General features: G+C 37.3%; 1 protein-coding gene across 2 annotated transcripts in view; it reads left to right on the top strand.

The window, feature by feature from the left end:
- UGGT2 (UDP-glucose glycoprotein glucosyltransferase 2) overlaps positions 1 to 13,029 on the top strand; it is a 137,453-nt gene that overhangs the window by 40,570 nt on the left and 83,854 nt on the right. For both annotated transcript variants that reach the window (XM_043892451.1, XM_043892452.1), the window contains 3 exons: positions 1,670 to 1,769; positions 3,026 to 3,086; positions 9,757 to 9,848. In XM_043892451.1, coding sequence (XP_043748386.1) covers positions 1,670 to 1,769; positions 3,026 to 3,086; positions 9,757 to 9,848 — 253 coding nt within the window. The remainder of the gene's footprint in view (positions 1 to 1,669; positions 1,770 to 3,025; positions 3,087 to 9,756; positions 9,849 to 13,029) is intronic.

Below are 13,029 nucleotides of genomic sequence, written 5' to 3'. Positions count from 1 at the left end.
GGCTGACACCTGGAGTAGGAAATATATTTTACACCAAGACCCATACAACAAATGTATAATACATAGATACACTTAAAACTAAAAAAAAAAAAAAATCACTATAGATATGTATGTTTACTGTGTGTGTGTGTGTATATGTGTATTAGTCACTCAGTTGTATCTGACTCTCTGCAACCCCATGGACTGCAGCTGACCAAGTTCCTCTGTCCATGGGATTTTCCAGGCAAGAATACTGGATTAGGTAGCCATTCCCTTCTCCAGGAGATCTTCCCAACCCAGGGATTGAACCCAGGTCTCCTGCCTTGCAGGCAGATTCTTTACCATCTGAGACACCAGGGAAGCCCCATATATGTTTACTGAAAGGGAAAGTGAAAGCCGCACAGTCGTGTCTGACTCTTTGCGACACCATGGACTATATAGTCCATGCAATTTTCCAGGCCAGAATACTGGAGAGGGTAGCCTTTCCTTTCTCCAGGGGATCTTCCCAACCCAGGGATAGAACCCAGGTCTCCCTCATAGTAGACTGATTCTTTACCAGCTGAGCCACAAGGGAAGCTCAAGGATACTGGAGTGGGTAGCCTATCCCTTTTCCAGCGGATCTTCCCAACCCAGGAATCAAACTGGGGTCTCCTACATTGCAGGTGGATTCTTTACCAACTGAATTATCAGGGAAGCCCAATACTACATTTTGTTAATTCTGATAAAACTTTCTTTTATTATACCCTGTTTCATTTGATTAAAAAAACCTTCACATTACCCATTAATCTGATTTCACTACTAACTAATGGGTTGCAACTGACACTTTGAAAAACACATATTCCAAAGGTAAAAAGAGCTAAAACAGACATCATGTTTCTTCAAAGGATGTTGGATAAACATGAACAATTTTAAAAACCAATGTAAAAATCACTATCACAATTGCTGCAGAATAAAGGAACAAAAGATTAAGAAAAGCATATGTCAGGAAGATCTGAGTGGTGAGATAGGGGTAACAGAAAAAGGAGCCTTCCTCAAGAAGGAGTGATTGAATAGAGGTCTGAGGAAGGGTTGGAATAAACTCGAGGGTGGGTTATTTAGGGAGAGTATCACAGACCTTTGTGAGTGTTGGAAATGGAGTGTAAGGGCGAAGAGACACCAGGAACAACTGCTGGATTCATGGTTTACCCAGCTGGATGGACAGTGGTGGATTTGTTCTAAAGAGAAGACCAAAGAGGACCAGATTTGGGCAAAGTTGGGCAGGAATATTACAAATTTGTTACTGAATATGCTGGTTTTGAAGTATCCAAGTGGTAAAACCAAGACAGTTAAATATGAGAACCTGGATTTGAGAGGCAAAGTGAAAGACTTAAATAACAATTTGAGTCATCTAGGTATGGAACAGTTTAGAAAAAAGCAAAAGCTGGTAGTGGATTCTAATAATATTATATTCATTTACTTGTTCTTTACACTGTCTCAGATTTTATCAGTAAAGGTAAGTGTAAAACTTATCTTAATTGGATAGAAGTGGTAGCTTTCCATTTTTTTTAAAAGTTCTGAATAATGGTAAGTATGAGTGTTTTTTAATGTGTCTATATATGAATACATGACAGGAAGGGTTATTTAAAGTACATGGAAATGTCTATTAAGGTCTAACATATCAGTTTCTTTAATGATATTTTTTTCCTTCCAGATCTTAGTTTTCAAGCAGCGTCTCAAATAATGTCCACTCCAGTTTATGATGCCATAAAATTAATGAAAGACATTTCGCAGAACTTCCCCATAAAAGCCAGGTATATTAAAGGTTATTGATTGGATGATAGCCAGAACTCTTTCCATTAAATAAATTTTATGAAAATGGCTGATTTCATTCAACTTAATGATGTCAGTTAATTCTGGTATCTATAGTGTTTATGAAATGATGGTCTCCATTCTGTATATTGGGTTTTTTTAAACTAGAGGAAATATTGTCTTGTGCATGCATATTGTTACATACTACAAAATAGAACTCTTGATCACATCTCTCTAGTTACTCCAATAATTCATTACTCCATGAATTTGTGGATGCTTCCTCAGTCTGAGGATGAAACAGATTGGTTTCCTCCAGACCCCATCAATGGCACAACCATAATTAATGCCCAAGGCTAAAAATCTTGCCTCTATTTATGTTCAGACTTAATAAGACATTTTTATTTTTCTTTAAAAAAAGTCACTCTGTAGACAACCAGGAAATGTTCATTGAAATGAAATACTTGATAAATGAATGAAAAAGTTTGCATTATCAAATTTTCAGTTGCAGTTTTATCTCAAATGCTGCCAAATTTTAGGAAATAATACACACTTATTATGGGTTGTTTTAAGATACCCTTTCTGTTTGAGTTTTACTTAATGTCAACTTTGAATTAACAGTCTTTTACCTTTTAAATCTTTCTTCTATGCATAAAATTGGCAGATAAATAAGCATTCTTAGGCATTATTAGTTCAAATAAATATAATCAATAGACTTATTTAAAAAACATTTGTGACGTTTTTAAATTATAAGGGAGTTATAAGCTCTTTAAGAGTAAATACATGAAGTCAATATTATCAGTATTTTAGAACATATATACTCTGGTATAGATCCCAGGTTAACCAAAATTCTTTTATGTAAAAATATTCTAAAAATTTCTTATTTGCAGCAACACATACAATGACAGTGGTAATTTCATACAGAATTTCTCCCTAGAGGCAAAACAAGACAAAATAACATTTTCAATCAAGAATACTTGAAAAATAAATACCTAGTAGTAAACAAGCCCTGATAGCACATAATGCATGCAGTGGGTGTGCATGAACTTTTTTACCGTCTTTGTTCCACATGAATCAAATACCTTGTCAAGTGAAAGCCATTGTGCCATCCATCAAATAGGCTGTATGGAAATGTGTGCTTCTCAGTTATAATGCCTTTAGAGTTTTTAGTTTCTCATCCAGAGTATTATCTTGCATTGAATCATAGTTTAGTCCTAAACATTTAAGGAAGAATGAATTGTATCTCTATTTATATTCCCAGATCTCTGACCAGAATTGCTGTAAATCAGCTTATGAGGGAGGAAATACAGGAAAATCAAAAGGTTAGTTTGAATTCCTTTTTTAAAGAAATTTACTACATTAATAACACTGTATTTTAGACTTTGGATCTTTAATTTTCATACAAAAAATATTAGCTTGTACTTTTTTTATTATTAAAACAGTTTAGGTTGTTCCATTTTTATATTGTCTGCTTTATATAGCATACAGTTTGTTATTCTAGCCAATCTTTCCTGACATAGATCCTACTTACTTTCTCATTAACCTTACATACTCCAAATTTTCTGCCCATGCTATATGGTTTTCTTCACAAGATAGAGAATAAAGGCTATGAGATAATTCTTCTGTTTCCTATAAAAAGTTTTACTTAAAAGCTTGTGAAGACTGAGAAAAATTTAAACCACTGGAATGTTACTAGAATCCTATAGGATATAGTACACAGTTGATCACAAATTTGATAAGATTCTGCTAAATGGTCTCTTAAATTACCTACCTCAAGACTCTAAATGATCCTAATTGTGTAAATACTTAAGGAGTGCTTGAGAACACTGCCTGGCTTTATTGCATAAGACTTAATTTGGCTTTAAGTAATATAATGCCAGGCACACAGGGCCTTAAACAGTAGGAGTTCATTTTTCACCCATTTAAAAGAAGTCTCAAAGTAGGTTGCCACAGAAATGTTTTTGTTTTTTTTCTTTTATGGTTGCAAAATGGCTGCCACAGTTCCAGACTGCTTATCTATATTTAAAGCAGAAAGAAGTAGGAAGATCAACCATGTTCATCTTGACTAAAAGCTTCCTAGAACACTTCAGCCAACTTTCACTTCTATCTCATTGGCCAAAATTTTGTAATGTGGTTCTTCCTAGCTATGAGGGAACTAGAAAAGTTCCGTTCCATTTAGTCGCGTCTGACTCTTTGCGACCCCATGAACTGCAGCACGCCAGGCTTCCCTGCCCATCACCTACTCCCGGAGATTACTCAAACTCATGTCCATTGAGTCGGTGATGCCATCCAACCATCTCATCCTCTGTCGTCCCCTTCTCCTCCCACCTTCAGTCTTTCCCAGCATCAGGATTTTTTCCAGTGAGTCAGCTCTTCGCATCAGGTGGCCAAAGTATTGGAGTTTCAGCTTCAGCATCAGTCCTTCCAATGAATATTCAGGACTGATTTCCTTTAGGATGGACTGACTGGCTCTCCTTGCAGTCCAAGGGACTCTCAAGAGTCTTCTCCAACACCACAGCTCAAAAGCATCAGTTCTTAGGCTCTCAGCTTTCTTTATAATCCAACTCTCACATCCATACATGACTACTGGAAAAATCATAGCTTTGACTAGATGGACCTTTGTTGGCAAAGTAATGTCTCTGCTTTTTAATATGTTGTCTAGGTTGGTCATAGCTTTTCTTCCAAGGAGCAAGCATCTTTTACTTTTCTAGTAATTGAGGCAATCAGAGGAGAAATGGCCTAGAGATGATGATAGGTTAGCCAGTTAACAGCGTCTGTCACACCAAGACAGAGTAAGCTCTTAGTAAATACAGGCTGTTTTAACGATGACGAATGACTACAATGATGATAATGAAGTAGATACACGGTTCATTGGAGACCAAGTGATAGAAGCCACAACACATCATCCCTACCTGGGAAGTTCTTTGCTTCACTAACCACTTAACAAATTCTTGCTTATCCTTTAAAACTAAGTATTACTCCTTTCTGTAATTTTCCTAGTTGCTCTCACCATTCTTCAAGCAAAATGCATTTTTTATAAGAATTTTTGTTTTTGTTTGAGTAATGCCACTTACAATAAGGAAGAGAAATTGGGAAAGAAGGGAAAAGAAAGGAATGCCAGTATATCAGTGGCATCACATAATCCAATTTATTTTTTGCTCATTTAAGAGTCCAAAATGGGTGTTCCTGGTCATCAAAGCTTTGCTCTGTGTGATTTTGATTCCAGAGGCTGAAGAGTTTCATGAGGTTTAAGAGGTGATATTGTGGGAGTAAAAGAGATAATTGGAAAGACCAAATGGGATTCTTGAGCTTCCCTGGTGGCTCTGACGGTAAAGAATCCGCCTGCAATGCGGGAGACCTGGGTTCCATCCCTGGGTTGGGAAGATCCCCTGGAGAAGGGAATGGCTACTCATTCCAGTATTCTTGCCTGGAGAATTCCATGGACAGAGGAGCCTGGCAGGCTAGGCAACTTTCACTTTCAAATGGGATGATTCCAAAGATAGACCACTTTTGATGACATAATCACAGGATGACAGCCAAAGCTAGCTGCTGAAGTAGAATGGAAATGAAGTAGTAGGAGAAATGAGTAAATCAGAAAACTCTGAACCTAGAGGTTTGAATGACCATAGTACCTGGCACAGAGCATTCCGCCAGAGACATTTGTTGAATTGAAAACTTTTGAATATTTAGTTTACCTATAACGACTTCCCTGGTAGCTCAGATGGTAAAGCGTCTGCCTACAATGCGGGAGACCTGGGTGCAATCCCTGGGTCAGGGAAGATCTCCTGGAAAAGGAAATGGCAACCCACTCCAGGATTACCTGGAAAATCCCATGGATGGAAGAGCCTGGTAGGCTACAGTTCATGGGGTCACAAAGAGTCGGACATGACTGAGCAACTTCACTTTATAAAACAGTCTGTATTTACCAGTATGTAGTTTTTAAGATGTTTTATATATTGTAGCTGTTGTTAATATCCTAATATATAAACTGAAATCCAGTGATTTCTTCTGGGTCACAGGGTTGGTACAAGATGGAACCAGAATTTGTGCTCTGGTTTACAGCTCATTTCAGAACAATTTAATAAGAATTCTGGATTTTTCAATTGCCAGTCACCTTGTTAGGTGATTGGAAAGATACTTGAGGAAATTAAGAATTTGATCTAGTCACTTTTCTTCTAAAAAATTCTTCAGTATTTCCCATTTCCAGAAGAAAAACATACAATGGGCTAGAGAAATGTATTTAAATAAAACCAGGTGGGAAGGGAGAGGCTGATATAGACTGTCAGCTCTTCAATAAGAACTCAGCAGGGTAACTGTTGCACAAGCAAAGCTGAATTTAATAGACTGCCTGCAGTGAGGGAGAGCAGCCTTGACAGACTCTTGTTAGTGTCTCAAAAGGAGGAGGTTAGGGTAGAATATCTAGGTTAGAGAAGGTCTTTGTTGTGGTTTAAGTTGGGTCTTTCAAGTTGGGGAGTTGGGATTGGGTAGAGTTTGTAACACAACAGTTTACATTGTGTTGGTGAACTTAAACCCTTAAAGTAATGGGTTTGATGAGCAACAACAAGGGAATGCGAAACTAGAACTGGAAAGATAAAACCGTTTCTGAAGTAAAAACTAAAATGATAAGTGGAACAAAGGAGAACTGACCTTATAGGAAGCACAGTAGAAGACATAGTAGATAGAAATAATAAATGTGGAGGGAAAAAAAAAAAAGAGGATTCAAAAGAAAATGATAAAGTATAGGTAGGAAAAGGAAATCCAACATACCTATACTAGAGTCCCAAAATGGAAAAATGAAACAAATGGACAGAATAAGTGCTTAAAACTACAATTAGAAAATTTTCTGAAATGAAGATCCAAATCCACAAATTAAAAGATGCACTGTGTAACTTGGTACAGTTGACCATGAATGGTCAAAATGAAAACACAGACTATTGAACTTTATAGGAAATAAAGGGAATTAATTTTATGGAGTTATTTAAGAAGATTATAAGGAAAGAAAATCAGATTGGTGTTAGACTTCTCAAAAACAAATTCAGTGTCAAGAAACAATGAAGCTCTTCCTACAAGGTATTCAAGGAAAGAAAAACTCTCATTCAAGAAGATATTAATATATGGCTACAAAGATGTTAAACATCCAAAAATTTAGGGAATATTGCTCCCAAGAACACTTTCTGAGAAATTTCTTCGGGCAAAGAACTGACTGAAGATTCCTGGGCGGAACAACTGCCTTTTGGGCATTGAATATGTTTATGTGAACACTGAAACTAAAAAGTGAGGGACAGGGTAATAGTGTAGTATGTAAACAGTACCTATTCTGACAAAGATAAAATATTGCTACTGGTAAATATAAGGGGGAAGATAGAAAATAGAATAAACTTGCTGATTCCATAACATAGGAATCAAGGATATAAAGCTGAAAAATCAAGCAGGGAAAGCCTAAAATTATTAAAAAGTACATAGTTAACCACTAATGACTATAAAACTATTGAGTAAAACTGGGTTGTTCAAGAAGAAAAGCCGCAGGAGAAGTTTAAAGACTTATTCTATTACTTTTTGTAACAAATCATTCAGTTCAGTCGCTCAGTCTTGTCCAACTCTTTGTGACCCCATGAATCCCAGCACGCCAGGCTTCCCTGTCCATCACCAACTCCCGGAGTTTACTCAAACTCATGTTCATTGTCGGTGATGCCATCCAGCCATCTCATCCTCTGTCGTCCGCTTCTGCTCCTGCCTCCAGTTGCTCCCAGCATCAGGGTCTTTTCCAATGAGTCAACTCTTCGCATGAGGTGGCCAAAGTATTGGAGTTTCAGTTTCAGCATCAGTCCTTCCAATGAACACCCAGGACTGATCTCCTTTAGGATGGACTGGCTGGATCTCCTTGCAGTCCAAGGGACTCTCAAGAGTCTTCTCCAACACCACAGTTCAAAAGCATCAATTTTTCGGTGGTCAGTTTTCTTCACAGTCCAACTCCCACATCCATACATGACCACTGGAAAAACCATAGCCTTGACCAGACGGACCTTTGTTGGCAAAGTAATGTCACTGCTTTTTAATATGCTATCTAGGTTGGACATAACTTTCCTTCCAAGGAGTAAGCATCTTTTAATTTCATGGCGGCAATCACCATCTGAAGTGATTTTGGAGCCCCAAAAAATAAAGTCTGCCACTGTTTCTACTGTTCCCCCATCTATTTCCCATGAAGTGATGGGACCAGATGCCATGATCTTGGTTTTCTGAATGTTGAGCTTTAAGCCAACTTTTTCACGCTCCTCTTTCACTTTCATCAAGAGGCTTTTTAGTTCCTCTTCACTTTCTGCCATAAGGGTGGTGTCATCTGCATATCTGAGGTTATCGGTATTTCTCCCGGCAATCTTAATTCCAGCTTGTACTTCTTCCAGTTCAGCGTTTCTCATGATGTACTCTGCATATAAGTTAAATAAGCAGGGTGACAATATACCGCCTTGACGTACTCCATTTCCTGTTTGGAACCAGTCTGTTGTTCCATGTCCAGTTCTAACTGTTGCTTCCTGACCTGCATACAGGTTTCTCAAGAGGCAGGTCAGGTGGTCTGGTATTCCCATCTCTTTCTAGCTATTGGTTAAAAAGATGACGGAGGGTATTAAATAAATATACATGTTTGATAGTAACTAGTAGAGAAAAGTCTAAATCTTGCGAAGCATGAAGAGAGCTGAGTGAACAAGAAAATAAAAAAGAGAACTTTAAAAATAAATCTTGAAAGAGTAAACAGCATGAAAGAATCCCGTTTGAGGCTAACCAAGCCTAGGATATCAACAAATGTAAATATGCTTAACATATGAGCAAAAATTTTCTGTTTGTTTCATTAGGTGTGACACAAACACACCTAATGTTTGTATGTGAAATAAAAACCCTTAACATGATTCAGAAATGTCAAAGATGAAAGGATGTGCAAAGGTATATCAAGCAAATACTATGTTCTAAGGGTATGATCTTAAAATGCCATGAAGCCAAATTCAGATCTAAAAATATTAATGATCCAAAAATGGCCCTTTATAATACTAAAGGATACAATTCATAATGAAAATAGAGCAGTTTAAAATATCTTTACATCAAAACACTGCAACAGCATCATGAAACAAACTACAGGAAATGGAAGAAGTATAATTTACCTCTCCTTAAGACTAATGAAATGGTCAAAAAGTAAGTAAAGATATAGAAGACCAAGTGAAAGTAATAATTGCAAAAATTCCAGAAAGTGGAATAAATAGGAAAAAATTCTCAGTCTCAGTGCAAACTAGAAATCAATAACAAAGTCAGAAAAAGTTTATTCACTTGAAGGTTAAAATCTGTTTATTCTTAAGTAGAAGAAAAAATAAAATACATCAAAATTGTAAAAATTCTTGATAACATTTGAAAGCATAAGATATTTGAATTTTTACATCAATATTTACATCAATAAAATGAAGAAAAGTGAAGTTTTAGTTAACTAAAAGTGAACATTGAAACACTTCTTTCATGGAAACTTAGGAATTTAGAGTGATTGCTAAATATTTACACATACACCAAAGTTTTTGAGTTCTGGTCTATCAAAGAATAGGATTTGCCAGCTGTCAAATGCTAAGTGTTTGTGTGCACATGCACATACAGTATAAAATGTAATAGGTAAGTAGTAGTTGTAGCATTAGGAAATTAATATCACATATTACAAAAGCAAAATACTCAAGTATTGTCTCGCTAACCTTTTATAAAATTCCCATCAAGTGTGGGCAGTACTATCCACGTAAAGGCCAAATATGGCCTGCTGCCTGTCTTAATGCATAAAAGTTTTATTGGAACATAATCATGCTCGTTTGTTAATTGTCTGTGGTGCTTTTGTGCTGCAGGATGGAGTTGAGTAGTTGGCAAAGCCTAAAAATATTTACTATCCAACTCAGTAGAAATAGTTTGCCAACTCCTGACACAGATCAACTATTGTTGTATCACTTGGTTAATTATTTTCTCTATTTCCAGCATCTTCAAGATAAATTTGATATTCAGCCAGGCGATGCTGGTCTGTATATAAATGGACTTCGTGTTGATATGGATTCCTATGATCCTTTTAGGTAAGTATTAAATTACTGATACAAACTCTGGTTTATGTGTAAAGATGCACTTTTGTTCTGAATTTAGTATTTGTTGAAATGCAGATATTCACTTTAAAGCAAATATATCTTTTCGATTTTGCAAAGCAACTCTGTTATTTTGGTAGAATATTCTCTTAAGTGTCTTTGAATATCAGAGCTGAAAGAAACCTTGGAGAAATTTATTCAGATGAGAAAATTGAAGTTTCTGAATCCTAGACTTATTCTTGTCCTATTATTTGAAACTGTCTTTAATTGACAAGTAGGTCTGTCATTAGCTTGAAAGTTTCTTGGGCCAGTGCTGAGTAGCTAGGGAGTTGTACCCTTCAGAAAAGATGTGAAAGGAGTATGAGATGTTTTCCCAGAATAAAGAAACCAGCAGGAAGAATTTTAAGTGCTTGTATCCATCAGAAAGTAAACCTGAAATGTTAGATTGCTAGGGACTTCCCTGGCAGTCCAGTGGTTAAGACTTTATGCTCCCCGTGCCAGGAACGTGGATTTGATGCCTGGTTGGGGAACTAAGATCCCCCATGCAGCACGGTGTGGCCAAAAGAAGGAAATGATAGATTGCTCGATACTGTCTCTTTAGGTCAAAAAAAGTTCCCCAACATGCTCTAGTGCAGAATTAGAAAGTCTTGTATTTATCGTGGCCATTAACCTGTAAATGAAAAGCCATAGGCCACAGAAGAGAAATCAAAGTGAATTTACTTTACTTTTAAAGAGAGCCATAAAACTACTTTAAAAATTCATAATTAGAATATAAGATGAATTTAGTAAATGCAATACTTTATTTCAAATATTTAGTTTTAATTTAATTCAGTTTGTTTTTTCTGAATGTCAACTTTCATTTTCTTAGCAAGTTTAGAGATACATAGGAAAACACAGGAAAGATTGAGAAGTTGGATTCAAGTGGAGCTTTTATCTTTATTTAGTTGAGTCTTTGCTAATCTAAGATGTGAAGGATAGATAACTACACATAGAGTAAAGCAGTTGTTAGCTCCTGGCTGTAAGCTTCAGAGTACAGAAATTACACCTGTGCTCAAGAACAGTGAAAAGAGATTTAAAAGAGGGCAGAATTGGTAGGTAGATTTTCAAAAGTTTTCTGTGGCATTGTATGGGGAAATTTTTATAGCAGAAACACTTTGAGATGTACTTTGTCAATGGAAAGGCTACAGGTTATTCGAGAAATAGAACCCTCTTGGATCCTCTCCTGGTAATTATTGATCTGCATGATGTGTGATACATTTTTGTTCCTTCTTGTTGGGATCACTAGTTGAAACTACTGTAATTCCCTTAAAGTAGAGAAAATAAAATATGTGAGGATATTTATATCACAATCAAAGAAAGGTTCTCAGGAAAGATCAGAGAATGTCAGGTAAAAAAACAGTATGAAGAGGTTGATGAATGGAGGAAAATTATGCAAGAAAGAGGAGAGGAAGGAAAATGTCCTAATATTGAAGTTATGTCCTAGATCTGGAGAGAGATTGCTGTGCAACCAGTACTGTAGAATTTGGGGAACAAAAGTGAAGGAGGAATAATTTTTCTCTTTCTTCCTATTTTCTGCATTTTGGGGTCGTGGAGAACTGATGTCATGCCCACAGCCCAACCTTTCTTCTGTGATCCCGGAGGAGCCAAAGCCCCCATGCTTAGAGTCAGGTCAGCAGTGGTTCCCACAGCATGTGCCCAAGCCTGACTCTCACCCCCAGGGAGACTAGGGAAGTAGGAGGCAGGGGCAGTGACTAGGGAAGAAGGCAGATGGGACCAAATAAATTTGAGGAGTTCCATAAATGTGTTTTATGTATCTACCTTAGATACATCTACCATAGAGCTACTTAGTAGTCACCCTAGCCTCAGAGTGGACCAGACTCTGGTCAAGTAGAACTACGCAAGAAATTGACTCTGGTAACATATTGGATGTTACTTATTTTGATAGCTAGCCTGTTCAGACTTGAATAATGTCAGTACAGTATAACTACCAGAAAGAAAGAGGTCACAGAGTGTCTTGATGGTCCCACTTGTGTAATTTTTTTGTATCTTAGTGAAGTTGCCTGGCTCACAGTTTGAGCTCTGGATAAATACGTTTCTGTGATGTGGGCAGCTTTAAAATTCAATGTGGTAAAATCAAGTCAATAATAAAATTCGATTTGGCTAATGTCTGAATTTCCATGGTATAGAGACTGCTAGGTATTGGGGGTATAGTGGTGAACAAGACAGAAATGTCTTAAACAGAATTTATAGTCTAGTGGGATAATTGAAATTAAATAATAATTATATTGTGATAAGGTTTCTGAAAGATAAAGTGTAGTGCTTTGAGGGTTTTAAACTTGTTCTTGATGGGGACAGTGGATATCAATTTTCTTCAAGGAAGTGATATTTAAGGATGAATCAGGCAGCGTAGAGAGTAGAGGTTCTACAAACATGACATATTTGAGAAAATGCATGGTCTAGTACGGCCAGAATATGCAGTGAGGAGGAGCTGGAAGGTACTTAGGTTGCACAGGTGGACAAAGATTGTGGAACCAGCTTTCACATTTTGGCCTTTTATCTCGAGGGCAGGAGAAGCCAGTGAAAGGTTCTAAGCAAATTTAAAATTCAGTTCAGTTGCTCAGTCGTGTCTGACTCTTTGCGACCCCATGGACTGTAGCACGCCGGGCCTGCCTGTCGATCACCAACTCCCAGAGTTACTCAAACTCGTGGCCACTGAGTTGGTGATGCCATCCAAGCATCTCATCCTCTGTCGTCCCCTTCTCCTCCCTTCTTCAGTCTTTCCCAGCATCGGGGTCTTTTCCAATGAGTCAGTTCTTCGCATCAAGTGGCCAAAGTATTAGAGTTTCAGCTTCAGCATCAGTCCTTCCAAAGAATATTCAGGACTGATTTCCTTTAGGATGGACTGGTTGGATCTCCTTGCAATCCAAGGCACTCTCAGGAGCCTTCTCCAACACCACAGTTCAAAAGCATCAATTCTTCGGTGCTCAGCTTTCTTTATAGTCCAACTCTCACATCCGTACATGACTATTGTAAAAACCATAGCTTTGACTGGACAGACCTTTGTTGGCAAAGTAATGTCTCTGCTTTTTAATATGCTGTCTAGGTTGGTCGTAACGTTTCTTCCAAGAAGTAAGCGTCTTTTACTTTCATGGCTGCAGTCACCATCTGCAGTGAT

The sequence above is a fragment of the Cervus elaphus genome, chromosome 30, assembly GCF_910594005.1.
Source record: "Cervus elaphus chromosome 30, mCerEla1.1, whole genome shotgun sequence".
NCBI lineage: Eukaryota > Metazoa > Chordata > Mammalia > Artiodactyla > Cervidae > Cervus > Cervus elaphus.
The sequence above is the reverse complement of the archived record's forward strand: the minus strand, read 5'-3'. Positions and strand labels throughout refer to the sequence as shown.